General features: G+C 54.0%; 2 protein-coding genes across 2 annotated transcripts; one reads left to right on the top strand and one right to left on the bottom strand.

Moving 5' to 3' along the window:
• The first annotated feature begins 696 nt into the window (after positions 1–696).
• Positions 697–3,657, top strand: LOC118018095 (lipocalin). The gene is given in 6 exon segments (XM_035016567.1): positions 697–807; positions 1,407–1,540; positions 2,343–2,386; positions 2,389–2,419; positions 2,620–2,726; positions 3,482–3,657. Coding segments are annotated over 6 exon segments (603 nt in total).
• A 3,710-nt stretch (positions 3,658–7,367) lies between these two features.
• On the bottom strand, positions 7,368–15,168 carry GLT6D1 (glycosyltransferase 6 domain containing 1). The gene is made up of 4 exons (XM_035016566.1): positions 15,095–15,168; positions 12,237–12,281; positions 8,423–8,560; positions 7,368–8,034 (listed from the first exon to the last, which is right to left on the bottom strand). Exons 1-4 carry the CDS (start codon positions 15,166–15,168, stop codon positions 7,368–7,370), a joined length of 924 nt encoding a protein of 307 aa, XP_034872457.1.
• Positions 15,169–16,998: the final 1,830 nt, after the last annotated feature.

Here is a 16,998-nt window from a genome sequence, read left to right as displayed (position 1 = left end):
GTCCTGCCCTCCCTGTCCCCTCCCCATGGCTGTCCTGCCCTCCCTGTGCCTTCTCCATGCTATAAACCCACTCTGCATCTGCTCCAGGCTCTCGTCTGCACCCCGGCCAGCAGGGTCGCACAGCTCAGAGGGCCCCAGGACGGTGGTAGGCAGCGGGGGTGCTGGAGTCTGGTCTGAGTGGCCATAGTTGGAGACAGTGTGAGAGATGCTTGAGGGAAATAGGAACCAGCCATACAGGGCCCCGGTTTCGTGCCAGGGTTTGAGTGCCCTCTTGAGAGTTTGTGCGCCCTCCTGCCTTCCCTCCCCAGCACACCTCCCAAGATGGTGGAAGGGGAGGAGGGGGGAGAACAGTCCTGGCTCAGTCAGAGGATGGATGCCCCTGGGAGGAGCACCAGCCGGGAGGAGGGAGCTGAGCCCCCAGGGGTGAGGTTGCACCTCCAGGACAGCCAGCAGTGTGGCCAGACTGCCCCGACAGCACCCGCCCCCCAGGTCAAATGACACCCTTCCCATCCCTCAGAGACAAGGCGGGTGTTGGGGAGGCCACGTCCCTCCTGTGGGAATATTCTGAATGCTCAGGGAGCCTGGCAGGGACAGCGGGGTTGGCCGGGACAGCTCTTCAGATGAGTGGCCTCTGGAGGACACCTACGAAGAAGGGACCCAGCGGCCCGGCCTCCCCTCTCTCTGGGCCCTGCCGTCATGGTCCTGCAGAGAGGGCCCCTCCTGCTGCTGACCCTCAGCCTGGGCCTGGCCCGTGCCCAGAAGACTCTAGACGAGGTGCCGGTACAACCAGGGTTTAATGCCCACAAGGTAACGGAGCCGGGTAGGTCCCAGGCTCAGCCCTGCGACGGGGAGGTGGGTGCCAGGTGCTACAGGGGCGCTTCTGGGAGCAGGACCTGGGGAGAGAGGCCAGCTAAGGGGCGAGGGGCGTCCTGGGCCCAGGCACAGCCTCACGGAGGAACCGGGGGGTCTTCGTACCCCTGCCCAGCCCTGGGGTCAGGGAGGGGTCCAGAGTCCCCCTGCCCTATCTGACCCACCTGCCCATCACCCATCACTGTGGGGAGCGTGGCTGGAGCAACCCCAGGACTCGGTGATAGTTCCAGGGCGGCCCTCACCCCTCCCCAGACCCTGGCCAGGGCATCTGGAACCCAACAGGCGACAGCGCTTGGGCCAGATACGGGAGGAGCTAAAGGAAGTGGGGAAGGGAGAGGCGGCAAGAAGGGCACTGGGGAGACAGAGGGCAGCCTGACAGAGAAGGACATTTACAAGGAACGGGCCACCTGTCCCCTCCAGTACACCCCACTGGCCCTTGACCTCCCCAGAAGCGCTCAGCGCTGGCGGGGCTGGGGCCTGAGAGCCAAGACTGGAGGCCGGGGACCGTCACCCCCTCTGCACCTCGCACCCTGCAGGTGGAGGGACGCTGGTTCACCACCCGGCTGGCTGCCAGCCGCGCCCATCTGGTCTCCCCAGCCGATCCCCTGAGGCTCGGCCTCCATTCCATTTGGACTCGGGACGAGGACGTGGAGTTCGTCTTGCTCTGGACGTAAGCACGGCCTCTGCAGCTCCTCGCAGGGTGGTCCCGCTCAGGGGCCTCCCGAAGGACAGTGACCAGTGGGGGGAACCAGAGGGACACATGGCACTAAGCTGCAGGCTTGAGACCCTCCCGAGAGGTCTGAGGTTTAGCTTCAGAAGCCCCAAAGCTTTACGACGAAGGGCCTGGGGAAAGACACACACACAGCCGGGTCCCTCCCGCCGTGGGGGCTGGGGACGCCCAGGCAGGGCTGCGCCTCGCACTGGTCGGTCGGTCAGGAACATCCACAGTGGCGACACGCTGTGCTGATCTCAGTGATGCTTAGAACAATCCAGCACCCGTGGCCTTGAGGACCCTAAGTTAGAGCCACAGCCTTGCCAGGGCTCGGCCACAGACACCACCCCAAGGGCTGTGCTGCCCAGGGTCCGTTGGCACCCAGCCCAACCCCCACCCACCCCAGCGGAGAAACTGAAGACCCGGGGACAGGGGGCCAAAAAGGCGTGGCCTATGTGTGGAGCCCAGGTGACTGGGGACAACCAGGACAGGGTCCCCCACCCAGAGACCTGGAGCTCCAAGCCAAGGACAGACTGGGTCCCACTCCTCCCGGGAGGTTTGGCCACACTCCAGCAACAAGTCCCTGGTTCCTCACTCCTGCCCTCTAGCCCTGCCCCCAGCTAGACGACTCTCGGGAGCCCAGGGAGCCGAGAGACTCAGGCAGCCACCAGGGACCTCATCCAGGGCACGTCCGATGTCCCCGGGGGCCGGGAGACAGGGAGAGGCCGTGACCACCGTATGCCCCCTGCTCTTTTCCCAGAGGACAGGGGGTATGCAAAGGAGTGAACATCACCATCCACCCAACCGGCTCCAGGGCCAGTTCCAAGGCTCCCGTGAGTAGCCCAGCCCTCTGGCCCGGGTGCTGCGCTGGACTGGGGGCCAGGGGACGCTCGATGCCCCGAACCGGGGCCGTGGGGGAAGTGCCAGTGCTGGAGGGAGACATCCTCCCGGTGTCCTGCGCTGTCCGGGGGCTGTGGGGGTGGGTGGAGGAGAGAGGCGTCCCCTGTTACTGGGCCGGGGCCTCCCACAGTGGAGAGAGGCGCGGGCATGCTCGTCCGCTTCGTCAGCACCGACTACAGCAACCTCATCCTTTACGTCCGCTTCGAGGACGCCGGCGAGACCACCAGCCTGTGGGCTCTGCTGGGTAGGAGGCGGCTCTCCCCGACGCTGGCCGGGGTGCTGCCCCAGACCTGTGCTCAGGGCCTGCTGCTCTGGGGGCGCTGGGGCCAGCGGGACTGCTCAGAGCTGCACCCCCGTGGGCGCTTGCTCCCGGGGACCCCTCAGGTCGGGCATCCCTGCCCCTGCCCGCTCACTCCCTCGGGAGTTCATTCAGCTGGCCCGCCTACAGCACAGCCTCGTGTGTGTGTGGGTGTGGGTGTGTGTGTGTGTGTGTTTGTGTCCCGGGAGCAGGGACACTCCGCTAGAACAGAAACCTTCCCCCGCCTTCGCCGGGGAGCTAGTCAATGAACCTAAAACAACTGAGTCACATCAGACCTCAGAGAGTGGAAGTGCCACGTGCAGAAGCCCCGGGACGGTGGGGGGGGTGTCACGGGGGAGGGTGTGGAGGGTGGGCTGGGCCAGGCGGGGGGTGGGGACACCTTGTCCTGAGGACTACATGGAGGCGGTGGGGGGTGTCCCGGGCTGGCCCAGTCATGCAGGCCGCAGGCTGCTGTGTGAAGGGGGTCCTCCCCAGAGGGTCCGGGGCCTGACGCGCCCCTTCGAGGAGGGAGTGCCCACTCAGCCAAGGGTGGGCCTGCTCTCAGGGGAGACGAGGAGGGAGCGGGACCAGGGCTGAGGCGGCAGCTACCAGCCAGTCAGCGGCAGGGCTCGGGCCGGCAGGAGGAGGGGGCACTCGGAGAAAAGACAGGGCCTCTGGACTCTCGGCCCCTCTGATTTCAGCCAGAAGAATGCTCGGGGACCCCACGTGGCTGGGGAAATACCTTGGGTACGTTGCCAGATTCCAGCTGCAGAAAGCCCCTGTCTTCAACCTGGATGGTAGGCACGGCCCTCCAGATACTTCCCCCATGCCCAGGCTGCTGCGCTGGGGCCTCGCCTGCCAGGCTTGGAACCCCTAGCAATAGTAGGCAGAAGACCAGAGCAATTAAAAACACGGGCAGCCCCTCCAGGGCCCCCCATATGGTCGGGCCCCTGCTGGGAGCCTCGCCTGCCAGGCGGCACGAATCCCCTAGAACACAGTGACCTGGGCACAATATCCGTCTCCCTTCTGTGGATTCAGACACTAGGGTCAGAGCGGCTTGGAAACAAGGCCAAGGCCACACAGTGGAGCCCCTCGCCCCCACACCCCTTCCCTGTGCACCATTCAGTCCATCAACACACCCAGGCCGGGCTGTTTGGGGTGGGAAGCATGGAGAACAAGACAGACACAGCCTCCAGTCCTTGCATGGGTCACACGGGGTCACTGCAGGCCCGTCCCTGATTTATCAGGGAAAAGGGAGCCCGGAACAAGGGAGCACAGCCATGCTGTGTGGTCACCAACCCCTGGCGGCGAGGGGGGCGAACCGAGGGGCGGGGTGGTGGAGTCTGGGTCAAAGCGAGGGCAGGGGGGCCATGGCAGGACGTGGCCGCCCGTGGGTGCTGGACAGCAGAAGGCACGCTGCTCCCCAGTGAGGGACGCCGGCTGCACGCTGGGTTTGGTTGGTTTCAAAGGGAATGGACAAAGCCTTGGAATCCCCGTCTTGTTCTCTCCCCTCCACAGCCCGGTGCCCCCCAGCCGAAGCCTAAGTCAGGGCCCCCGGAGACTTCCTGCCCGGTCCCCTGACCCCTGCCTTCGCCTCCTTCTCCTCCCCCTGCCTTGCTTGCCCAGGTGCCTCCCAAATCCCTCGGCCACCCGAGGCAGCCCCTCCACCCTGAGCCCAGCCCCCTGCTCGTCCCCTTCCTGGCCTCTCCCAGCCAGGCCCAGGGGCGTGGGAATGCTCTGAGTGGCCGGGAAGGGACAGGCAACCCCCAGAGCCCTGGGCCACAGTGAACACAGCCCTGCAGTGTGGCAGAGGGCCACCCGGGGAGTCCTTCGGGGGCACAACCCCGCTAGGGGCTGGGCTGGCGCTCCTCTGACCTGCTTCCACCTGGGTCCTGCTCTGGGACAACTCCAGAGAGGTGCGCTGGGCCCCGTGAGCCAAGCCGCACGTCCTGCCCAGGTCAGAGAGCACTGAGTGCGCACGGTACCTGCCCATGCTCTCCCCCAGAAGGGCCGGGGAAACACAGGCCCGTGCACCTGCGCAGCAGGGGAGCTGAGACAGGCCAGTGCCCTCTCCTGAAAGTCAAGGGTGCTACCAGGGCAGTGCCTGGACCGAAGACTCTCCCCTCTTCCCCGGGTGAGCCGGACCACCCGCTGAAGGGCAGGCTCTCCGGAAACTGGATCAGGGGTCTCCATACGGGCCGTCTGGAATTGCCAGAGACAGGTATGACCAGATGCTTTCCTGTGAACCAGAAACCGCGTGTTATATGGAACTAATGAATCATGGAACGCTACATCAAAAACTAACGATGCTCTATACAGTGGCTAATTGAACATAATTTAAAAAAAAAGAAAACCCAAATTTGAGAAATAGAATGGACGTGGTACAATGAGAAAGTAATGCTCAGACATTTAGCAAGACACCTGCAGAATTTATATGAGAAAAAAAATTTTTAAATCCTTACTCTGGGACAGTGAAAAAATGACTTAAATAAATAGATATGGGGTATTCCTGCATAGTCTTCAATATCATAAATATTTAATAATCCTCAAGTTAACTTGTCCATCCAAGGATTTCAATCAATATTCCAGTGGTGGTGGGGGGTGGCGCCTGGGTGGTTCAGTCGGTTAAGCGTCTGCCTTCGGCTCGGGTCATGATCTCAGGATCCTGGGATCGAGCCCCACGTAGGGCTCCCTGCTCAGCGGGGGTCTGCTTCTCCCTCTCCTCTGCCCCCTCCCCTGCTGGTGCCCTCACACTCTATCAAACAAATAAAATCTTTAAAAAATAATATTCCAGTGGGATCTTTACTGCTAACCGCAAACCTGAATCTAGAATCCACATGAAAGAACAAGAGTTTTGAAATGTTTCAGAGAGAAGTCACACAAACACTGTTCTGTTGTAACGAGTAGGAACCGACAGCGATTACAAGTGTGTAGAATTAGCTCAGGGACAGAAAGAACAATCAGTGAATAGAGTCAAGAAATGAACACTAGCAAGTATAATAACAATGCAGTATACAAATGGCCCATCTTAAAAAGCATTATTAATTCAATAAATAGTATTAGGGGAAATGGCAAGAGATTTGGAGGAAAAAAATAAGTTTAGATATCTCACTCTTTGCATTATCTTAAAATTAATTCCTGATTGATTCTGAAGAGACATAAAACCTTGAAAGTTCTGCACTATCGATAACTCAGGGATGGGACCCTACCTTAAATATCAAGGGATATAAATATCAAAGGAAAAGATGGTAGTTATGTTTTCGATGCATCAAAAATATCTTCACCAAAATTAAAATCTAAGCCTGAAATTAGTATTGTCAAGAAGCTTGATAGAGGGCTCACATCACCTCTCTGAAAGCTGCCCATTAAAGCTCATGAAAAGGACCCCAGTGTGAGAAAAGTGAGCAGGGCACAGAAACCGATCATTTGTACGATCACGTATCAGATAGCTGATCATTATAGCGTAAGAGGAGGTTCGACTTCACAAGGAATCCCAGAAAAAGAGATGCTATTTTTACTTATCGGGTTGGCAAAATTAAATTTCTTTTTACAGCCCAGTTAGCGCCCACTGTGTGGGGAAGCACGTTGTTGCTCGGAGGGATGGAAATGGAGGGCCGTTCTGGGGGGACCCGGCTTTCGTGTCCTCTGGACAGACTTGTTCTTGGACCTGGAAATTCTAGACATTAACACATTCACCCGTCCTCGTCCCGAAGAAGCCAAGGAACCCATGGTGCTTTCAGTCTGATCCCATGATTTTGTTAAAGGGAGAACGTTAGCGCCCCTTCCAGGAAGTCCCCCAGGCTTGCCCACCAGTCACATCAGGGGGAAATCCGCTTTTGTTTGTCTGAGTGAAGCCCTCCTCTCTCTCTAGGCCTGACCTGAGATAGCTCACACCAAGCTTGTGCTTTAGGGCTCATGGCTCATTGACTATCTGTTTTCTCGGTTTTGAAACGTTCACAGATTTTGTTTCTGAGAGCTACTCTGTGACGCCCAAGAATGGAGCCACCGCGCTGCCCCCGCCACCCACGCCCCCCTTGCTCTTTGCACTCCTGACCTGCAAAAGCAATGCGTGAGCAGTCGCCTGTTCCATGCGGCACCACGGGTCTGATTTTAATAAGTGCCTCCTACCCCTCGCTGCACCCGGCAGAGGGCCTTCGCCACAGAACTCAATGTGTACCTTCTTTCTCATGAGCCCCAGGACTGAGGCACATCACATCTTCTGCGAGTGAGCTGATGAACATTTATTTTTTTTCCCTTTATTTTAATACTTTGCCCTTTTGTGTGTGTTCTTTTTTTCTGGACTACAATCTTTCTCCATTAAAAAAAAAACATTTTATGCCTCCTAAATGACGAGCCAGCTCTCTACGATATATAGATCCCAACGTGACTGTGATTAAACATTAATCATTTTTATTCTTTATCCTGCATGGACCAAACTGGACGGTTCACAACTGCGAGGAGAAACATTTCCTGCGGATGGATGGCATCAATGTTTATACCCTGGAAACCAGGAGAGCTTTAGGACGCCCTCTGTGCTCAGGAATCCGTGTCTACGTGGTCGGCCCGTCCACAGGAGAAGCTGGTGAGTCAGAAGGCCCTCTCGGAGCATTGCGCTGCCTTGACCAACCAGACCTGGGCCGGGGGCCACAGCACCGTGTCCCAGCTGTACTCTGGAGACAGCAGCTTGGTGGGCTTGTGGATGAAAAAGTACTTGTTCAGGTGGCTTTCGTAGGTGCTGTTCAGCCCATTTTCCTTGTCGCGAATAATCCCGTCCAGATATTCTTTGACGAAATTTAAAATCTCCAGGGGTGTGCCACCAATGACCGTCCCATCATAGTAGAAGTCCCCTTGTCCCAAAGGGATGCACGCCGTGGATCCGGGCCTCCTCTCGTAAGGGAGGTTCTCCGTGTTTTTAAAGTACCACCAGGCATGGAGCTGAGCCACGGACGTGCCCAGGGTCTCCACCCCAAAGTCATTCTGGAAGACCCTATTGGCAGTCATGCTGAAGAGAAAGTCAACTTCGTCCTGAATGTGCCCTACTATGTGCACAGCTAAGTTCTTCATGAGCATGAGGTGAAGGTCATTCGCATCGTGTCCTCTGATGTCGAGTACTTGGATCGTCTGCAGAGGACCTGGCTCCAGGTTAGGCAGCCTGTGGAAGGCATCCACCATGATATAAAAGATAACTCTGTAGCCGGTCATGAAGTGCTTACTGGCCGATTGTATGAACAGCTCCAGGTACTGATCTGCAATCCTGCAAAACACACACACACACAGAGGGAGATGCTTCCTGAACACTTTCAAGAGAAGGGGACATGTCACCAAACATGTTGTCTAACTGACGAGTCACTGATGCTACGGGACCCCCAGTGGGTAATGCAGGCAGGTCGGGTCTACAGGTCTGACTGCTCTGGTTAGTGAGAAAGGATATAGTGACCTGGGGGGTCTGAGAAAAGCCTTTAAAGTTTTGAAACAACCGTTGGAAAGAAAAGAAATGTGAGCCAAGTGGCATGAATGAGCCAGCTAAGCAAGGAGAAAACCACGTCACGGTTTTTGTACGGGACAGCCGGATACAATGGTTATGGGTACCTACAGGCAGCCTGTTGGAGATAGAAGGTCTCCGTGCGCTCGTTCGCATTTACCTGCCAGTCGCAAGGACAGCCAAGCCTATGGTGAGGTTCTGTCTTCTGTAGTATTCTTCCAGGACCTGTCTATTGAAAGTGCCTTCCCATATGACCGGAGCAAGCCAGCCTGTGGTCGTTACAACATCAGGGCGTTTTCTGTTGAACAAACAAAAAACAAGTAAAGCAGGTCCTGCCTTTACTACGACAGCCGACAGCCGCAGAACCCCCCCCCCCCCCCCCCCCCGAAAGATACCCGCTAACGCTTACAGAGCACTTACCATGTGCCAGGCACTGGGTCGAGGTAGCTTAAGCAGCTCATTCAATCTTTGCAGTGCCCTATGCATGAAGCACTATTTTGGTCCTTGTTCTTGGTGTGGAGAAACAGAGGCATAGATTGGTTGAGTGAGCTGCCTAATACCACAGAACGAACACATGTGGGTCAGTGGCAAGACCCAGCAATTGCTGTTTTGTCACCAGGCTACTTGCCTTTGAGCCCGGGGGCCACCTTCTCTGAGCTCCAGCTCAGCTTAGATGTAGGCAGCCCAGAGTCAGAGCGTCCCGATACTGCCTGAAGTCAGTGTTGCGGACACAGTGCCTCTCCCTCCCCACATCTCCCTGAGTCCTTCAATTTTCCTTCCTCCTCCTCTTCTCTCCCTCCCCTCTCCCTAGAAGATCTAGAAGACACTTTGCAATCCAGCAGCAATAAAAAGATGAGTCCAAAAAGGGACAGAGATATTAGATTTGTTTCTAGTAACAACAGAGCTTAAAACATGCAAAGCTGGTTAAACATTTGAAAATTGTTCAATGCACCTACCATTCCAAGAAATTAAAGAACAGTCAGATGCCCATATGAATTGACACAGAAAAAAAAAAAATTATACCAAGTCCAACAACCATTCATAATGGAAAAAAAAGAGAGAGAGAGAAGACAAACTCCCAGAAAAATTCCTATTTTTTAGAGGGGAATTACCTTAACTTGATAAAGAGCATCTACAAAAACCCCATGGTTCACATCATACTTAATGGTGAAAGACTGCATGCTTTCTCCCTAAAACTGGGAACAAGGCAAGGATGCCCACCCTCACCAACTCTTATTCAACAGAGTAGTGTGAACTCTAGCCATTGCAATAAGGCAAGAAAAGGAAATGAAGCACTGGACTGGAAAGGAGAAAGTAACAATGTCCCTGTTTACAGATGACTCGCCTATGTATAAAATCTGCCAAAAGATCTCCTAGAACTAATAAGTGAATTCAGCAAGGTCACAGGATGATACAAGATCAGCACACACACAATTTAATCTCACTTCCATACACTAACAAGGAGCGTGCAGAAACTGAAATTAAAAACACAATGCTATTTACAGTTGCTCCCAAGAAAACGAAATATTTTGATGCACCATTGTACCCACTAGAAGTCCCTCCCTGCAGCCCCCGGCAACAACTAATCATGCTTTCTGTCTGTGTAGGTTTGCTTATCCTGGGAATTTCATATAAATGGAATCATGCCATCTGTGGTCTTTTGTGCCTGGCTTTGTTCGCTTTGCCTGTTTCCAGGGGGTTCTATATTGTAGCATGAACCGGTACTTCATTCCTTTTATGGCTGATTAATATTCTACAGTATGGATTTTCTTTATTCACTCATGAGTCGATGGACATTTTAGTTGTTTACATTTTTCAGCTATTATCAATAGTACTGCTATGAACATTTCCTATGCCAGATTTTCTGTAAACATATGTTTTTAATTCTCTCAGATATATACCTAGAGGTGAAATTTCTGGGTCATCTTGTAATTTCATGGCTAACTTTTTGAGGAAGTGCCAGACATTTCCAAGCAGCTACACCATTTTACATTCCCACCAGCAGTCTATAAGAGTTCAAAATTCTCGACATTCTCACCAGCACGTCTTGTGGTCTAACTTTCTGAATCTAGTCATCCTACAGTCTTTAAACGAACATAATATGACGTCAACTATGCCTCAAAGAAAGACCGTTTTTGTCCAGTGAGTCCCACACCTGGTGTTCTCCAGGGGTAGTCTATTGATGGATTGCTTTTTTCCTGGGTATAGGCCACACTGCCTTATTTCTTCACATGTTTGGTATTGGGGTTGAAAAATGGGTCATTTAAATAATGTGGCAACTCTATAAATCAGATTCTTTCTGAGCAGAGATTTCAGTGACCATAAATGACAAAGAATACAGACTTTATAAAAGTAGTTCAGAAGCTATTAAACTAAAGAACATAACAACAAACAGCAAAAACACGCCCTGGGAAGGGGAGGGAGGGAGGGAGGGAAAGAGGACCTGGCTTGAGGCCATTGCAGAGCTGGAGGGAGGCACCCAGCCCAGGGCAGGGTAAAATGCCAGAAAGCTCACTTTTCTTTTTCTTGAGCAAATGCTCCCCAGATTGGTGCAAGCCTTTGGTTAATTTCCAGAGTTCTGAAAGAGTCGATTACAATAATTTTTTGCCAGGTTCCTCATCGGTTTTAGGAAGGATAAAATTGGGGGAGGTTATTACTCCATCACTTTTGGTAACATAACTCTAGATACTCTTGCGCCCTTTCTGTTGGCAGCACCAAGCATCATAAAGCAAGAACTTTAGGGATTGACATCGGGCACCAGCTTTGGAAAACATCTGGCACCATCATCTGGGCAGCACAATCCAGTGCCCTGCCCCCCAAGGGCTCCACCTCCCCCTGGTGAGGCTCCGGCACATGTCAGGTGACATGTGTAGGAATGGTGCCAGCAAAGCACAGAAATGATCCAAGTGCCCACCAGCAGGAGAGCTGGTGGATAAACTCGTATATTTCCACACTGGACTATTTATTACACAGCTGTCCAAAATGAACTACGGTGATGTGCAAAATTTGGGTGAATCTTACCGTATCAAGAGAAAATGTAAGTCCCAGACAAGTGCATAAGTGTGATATCCTCTTTGTATAAAGTTACAGGGGACAGGGTAAAGGGATGGGAAAGGACAGGAAGTTAGATGCACATTATAATTTTTGTTGCATTAAAAATAATAAAGCAAGCAAACAAATAATACAAGCAGGTTTTGCAGGAACCAATGAGGACAGTGTCATGAATCATGGATATGATTCATCTAAGAAGCTGAGGTCCATTTAAAATACATGCCTATGTGAGGAAAACATTCACAGAAGTTCAAATACAAGTGAATGATAAATGTACTAAACTATGCTCAAACACAGGAGTAATTACAGAATTGCAAGTTGACTTGGGATATTTTAAACTAGCAGTTTTGCCTAGAATAAACGATTTTCTGATGCCTCAGTTCATCCACTGTACCTAAGAAACTAAAACGGTGCAATTATTGAAGGGAAGTTTAGCGACCTACATCCAAACTAGAAATGCCTGCCTTCTTTGACCGAGTGACTCCATTTGGGGGATTTGTCCCACAGATCAACTCAACGCGGCAGTGTGAAAAGATCTAGGTACAAGGTTCGCTTTATTTGCAAAAGCCCCAAACGGCAGACAATCTAAAACCAGCAGGGAGCTGGTTGAGTCGGTTATGGTGTGCAAACCTAACGTCGGATACCACGCGGCCAATACAGATGGGGCGGGGGGGGCCTCCCCGGTGCCAGTGCCGAAATCGAGAGCAGCCATCATGGTGTTTTCAAACCACCTGCAAAGAGAGTCTGTCACTGACAAAACCAAGAAGGGCAAGCCAAGGAGAGCGTGTCAGTGTGGACAGCCTTACAAATGAAAGCTCCGGGCACGGGAAGCCTCCCAGGGCAGCAATCCCTGGGTGATCGGAAAAGCCATTCGCGCCACACCCAGCACCATCGTTTGTGTGAGCGGACGCGTCTCTTCTTACCTAGGGTTAAACCAGTCTGAGAGCTGCAGTTCTTCTACTTCGTCCCTGGGTGCGAAGGGAAAACCAAGTTATTACGAGTCGTGCATGTGTTCAGCCAAGGTCTACGGAGCCCCCGTGGCGGGGCAGGCGCTGTCCGGTGCTGGTGGACATACAGCCTGCCCGCTGCCCTTGGGGAGCCGAGGCGGCGGCCTCAGCAGTCCCCAGCGGTCCCCAGAGGTCGGGGCTGACCGCAGGGACAGACTCTGGCTGCACATATGGTGCATTAACCCAGCTGGGGGGCCGGGGAGCCATTTGGAGAGGAGCTCTCTCTCCGGGTCAGGAAGGGAACCAATGGTCAGGAAAGAGGTGCGGGGTGACGAGGTGACGGCCAGAAGGGGGACGGCAAGAAAGGGCTGTGGGCCGGTTGCTGGGAGGATCTACAAAACCCCCAGTCGCACCACACTAGAGGCTGCCTACCGAGACAGCGCAGATCTGACGCCCTCATCCACCGCCCCAGCGGCTTGGCCGCAGTTAACGGAGAAAGACTCAGGCGTCCGTCTTCGATGTTCATCTAAGTACGTGATTCACCTAGAGTTTTGTTGTGCTCCAACGAGATCGGGCAACTTGTTTCCATCATGCTGGGATGTGCGGTCAGGAAGAGAAGAATGGCGAGAGAGCACCCCGATTTCATTGTTGGATCCCCCAGGGCTAGACCGTCAAACTCTGGATGGCCCGCGCGAACTTCACTGACATCATGAAGTGACAAACTAAAGTGCTAAAAAGTGGCCATTTATTTATTTATTCATAAGCAGGCTTCGCACCCAACACAGAGCCCACCTCGGGGTTCAGACTCGCGCCCCCGAGATCAAGACCTGAGCTGAGATCAGGAGTCGGACACTTCACCGACTGAACCACCCAGGTGCCCCCAAAGTGGCCTTTCTTTTAGAATGTTGGGGTCACGGATCCTTGGGGTCCCACGGAGCAACAGAGGCATGGAAAACATGGCTGGTTGAAGAGGGGGCCCTGACCTAAGGAAACCATCACCCTAGAGGAAGGTGCTCCACCCACAGCAGGGTCAGCCTCCTCCTGCGTGAGGGGCTAAGCTGCGGGGCGCCGAGGACTGCTATCCCGTGGCGGGTCAAGGGTGCCCAGCTCTGGCCACTCACCTACTCCTTCCCCACACCACGTGCTCACAGGCCCAGTTGTTTGCACTGCAGGCTGATGCTGCGGACCCCACGACACCCACCCGCCGTCTGCTAATCCCAGAGAAGCAAACTGTCACACAGACCTGGGGCCCCTCCTGGATTCCCCGTGGGCTCCGGGAGACAGAAGACTTGTTGGGCGATACTGATCTCTCGTGTCCTGTCTGTTCCCTGAACACCACCATCCTCCCTGGACCTACCACACACACATACATACACACACACACACACACACGCCGGTCTCATGGAGACGTGCACGTGGGCAGCAGATTTCCCAGCCGATGGGCAAGAAAGCTGACTTCCGGGCTGCCAGCAGGGTTTTCGGTCTCTGGTTTCTCTGTCACCGTCAGAACGCCCCCAGCTCCCGCCCCTTTGCTCTCACTCTGTAGGTCTTCCCACACCAAAGCTTCTTGCCAGCAGAGATGCCCCTTCTGTAGGGAAGTTTGCCAGACAAAATTCAGGACTCCCATTCAATGGAGTGGAAGATACAGATTGGTCCCCTTCACTCAGTGATGTGCATCTAAGTTTCCTCCGTGTCTTCATGGCTCCGTAGCTCATTTCCGTTTCGTGCTGAATGATATCCCCTTGTCTGGATGCACCACACTTGATTTATCCATTCACCCACTGGAGGGCACCTCGGTCACTTCCACTCCTTGGCAATTATGAAGAAAGCTGCTATAAACACTTTGGGTAGGTTGTTGGTGGATGTACGTTTTCAGACGCCTCGGATCAATAGGAGCATGATTGCTAGATCATCGGAAAGACTGTATTTAGTTCGGTAAGAAGCCGCCGAAGTGTCTTCAAAGTGGCTGCCCTGTGTTGCGTGGCATGAACGAGAGTCCCGTGCCCCACGTCCTCGCCTGCGCGTGGTGCCAGCAGGGCTCCTGATTTGGGTCACTCTCCTGGGCATGTGGTGGCGTCTCATTATTCTGGTTGGCAATTATCTAGTGACGAATGATTCTGAGCGTCTTTTCATGAGCCTGTTTGCTCTCTGTGTATCTTCGGTGAGCTGTCTGCTCGGATTTTGCCCATTTTTTAATTAGGTTGTTTCCTTATTGTTGAGCTGGAAGAGTTCTTTGCATATTTGGATATAAGCCTTTTATCAGACATGAGTTTTGCGAAGGCTTCGTTTGTAAAGACGTTATTTCTCACAATATGGCTGCCTTTCAAATAGCATTTGGGAAGACCGCCCTGCTCATTAGAAGGTCGTGCGGAGTGGGCAAGAAGGCGAGGACTGGAATTTTTCTACAGGAGAGAATTCTCACGGGCCAACCACGGGCCGCCCCGGGCACACCTGCTGCCCCAGCAGGCTGCTCGGGGCCGTTCCAGTTTGTCCAGAAGAGCAACCCCGTGCTATCCCTCACCTCGCTTCCCTTTTCCTTCATGCCTTTAGTTATGTAAACTCGGACACCCCACGTTGCGATGGTCTGCCTTCTCCGTCTGGAGTGGAAAGCTCCCCGAGAGCAGGCGCTTTGGGTTCCTACTGCTCCCTCCGAGATCACTGTTACCCAATCACAGAGGAACGAATTAAAGTTGGTACACTTTGCTTTGTACCAAAGAGAGAAGGGAAGGTCTGGTCACTTTCGAGAGTGTTAGTAACGTCTGCACCGAACCCAGCTCTTCACATCCTCTCTGCCGATCGCGGCGGGTCAAGATTCACCAGTATTTTATGTTTACCTGAAATGATACTCGAGCAACATGAAGTATAAAACACAGGAGATCAATAACAGCATCCTTCTCTTGCAATTCATGGTCTCCTGGAGGGAAAAGCAGAGAGAAGTAGATTTTAAATAGTAAACAGGTGCACCTTGGCCACCTTCTAGCCGTGGATTTACGACGTCTAGTTGGCAGACCTTGGGACACCAACCGAAGGTCCTGCTTCTAGAAGGAGAAGGCGGCTTGGGCCGGGGAGCTCTGTGCTACGGTGTTCTCAAGACACCTGCCCCTCCACCCGGATCGCAGAGAAGAAAGGCGTCCAATCTCCCCACTACCCGGCTCTCATGAGGAGGGGGCTTCCTGGACTAGGAGGCATGACGGACCCCAAAAGTAGCCTTTTTGTTCTTTTTCCTCCCACAGATAGTAAGATGGCTCATTTGTCCCAAGACTATGGTGGCCTAAATAAAAGCTCTGAGCTCCCTCGAAGGTCGATGCTTGTAAACAGGGATTAAAGCCTAAATCACAGGCATTAGGTTCTAACATGGAAGTCTGGGCTCCGGCCAACCCCCTGAGCTCACACTGGGTTTCTGGTCACGGGTCTGTAGGGTTACGTGTTGAAGCAAAGTGGAGGTCTCTGGTGCTTCATTCATTCCCGACCACTCGGTTAGTGGGCAAGAGGCTTCCGATCTGCACTGCCCAGCTCAGTAACCACCAGCCACGTGCAGCTGCCGAGCTCACGAAACGTGGCTGCTCTCACTTGAGATGTCCTGTGAGTGCCCAAAACACACTCACTGGGCTTTGAAGGCAGACGTAGGACGAAAGAAAAGAATGAACGTATCTCCTTAATAATTTTAGACTGATAAAATACTGAAATCAGAATCGCCTGGATCTACTGAGCTAACCACAAATATGTTGTGAAAATTAATTCACTCGTTTCTTTTACTTTTTATAATGTGGCTACGAGATAACCGGACGTTGCGAATGCAGCACGCGTCTACTTGTACCAGACCGTCTGCTTTAGGCAGCGCCACACGGGATACAGCTTTCACACCCCGTGGCGGGCGGCGGGCCCCCTCTTAGATAAATTCAAGGGCACTGGAAATGCCACGTGCACCCCGATGACCTCCTCTCCATAGTCACTCAAAGTTGTCCACGCCCCTCCTGAAGGATCCCTTCACCTGGCCGGGGGCGATGAAAGGGACAAGGCGGGTGCTCCCCAAGCATTCTGTCGTTGGGTCTTCATAAAGCCACAGGCCGGACGCTGTCCCCTGCTCTGCGGGCGGTGACGTCAGCAGGCCCTTTGATGATGCAGACGTCAGGAAGTCTCAGTCATAATGATGCATCTGCTAGAGGGCGCTCCTCGTGGTTGCCGGACGACAGGACCTTGTCCCACTTGAAAAGTAAAGGATGGGGCGTCTGGGTGGCAGCTGACTCTTGGTTTCGGCTCAGGTCGTGATCTCGGGGTCATGAGCTCGAGCCCCGCATCGGGAGGCGCACGGACGCACAGTGAAGTCACAGCACACCGGATCCCACCATCGGGATTTGTGGTCGTAACACGCACCTTGCCCTACTCCCCCCTTTGAAAACAAATTCATGTTTATTACTGAGAGCGTAGCAGGATGCGTGGCGTCTTGGCTTCCCGAGGCTACGTAACGAACTGCCACAGACTGACAGGCTTCAAACCACACAGCCGTGTGCCCGCATGGTCGAGGGGGCCCGATGCGCGGGCAGCAGGTGCGGGCAGAGCGCGCTCTCCCGTCTCCGGGCGCGGCCTCCCTGGCACTCCTCGGCTTCCAGACGCCTGGCTCTCGCCTCTGTGCCCACGCGGAGACTTCTCCCTGTGCCCGAGCCTCCCCGCAGCGTCCTCGGCCATCCACGCCTGTCTCTGTGCACTCCGCCCCCGGGAAGTGCCCCTCCTGCCGCGG

The sequence above is a fragment of the Mirounga leonina genome, unplaced genomic scaffold, assembly GCF_011800145.1.
Source record: "Mirounga leonina isolate KUSES-001 unplaced genomic scaffold, KU_Mleo_1.0 Mir_170, whole genome shotgun sequence".
In the NCBI taxonomy this organism is placed as follows: domain Eukaryota; kingdom Metazoa; phylum Chordata; class Mammalia; order Carnivora; family Phocidae; genus Mirounga; species Mirounga leonina.
This window is presented reverse-complemented; position numbering and strand designations above follow the sequence as displayed.

Coding starts and splice junctions, on each gene's coding strand:
- GLT6D1 (XM_035016566.1), bottom strand. CDS start 15,168: ATGAATTGCAAGAGAAGGATGCTGTTATTGATCTCCTGTGTTTTATAC. Junction 12,282..15,094: donor TTGCTCGAGTATCATTTCAG/GTAAACATAAAA, acceptor CTTCGCACCCAG/GGACGAAGTAGAAGAACTGC. Junction 8,035..8,422: donor GCTGTCCTTGCGACTGGCAG/GTAAATGCGAAC, acceptor TGTGTTTTGCAG/GATTGCAGATCAGTACCTGG.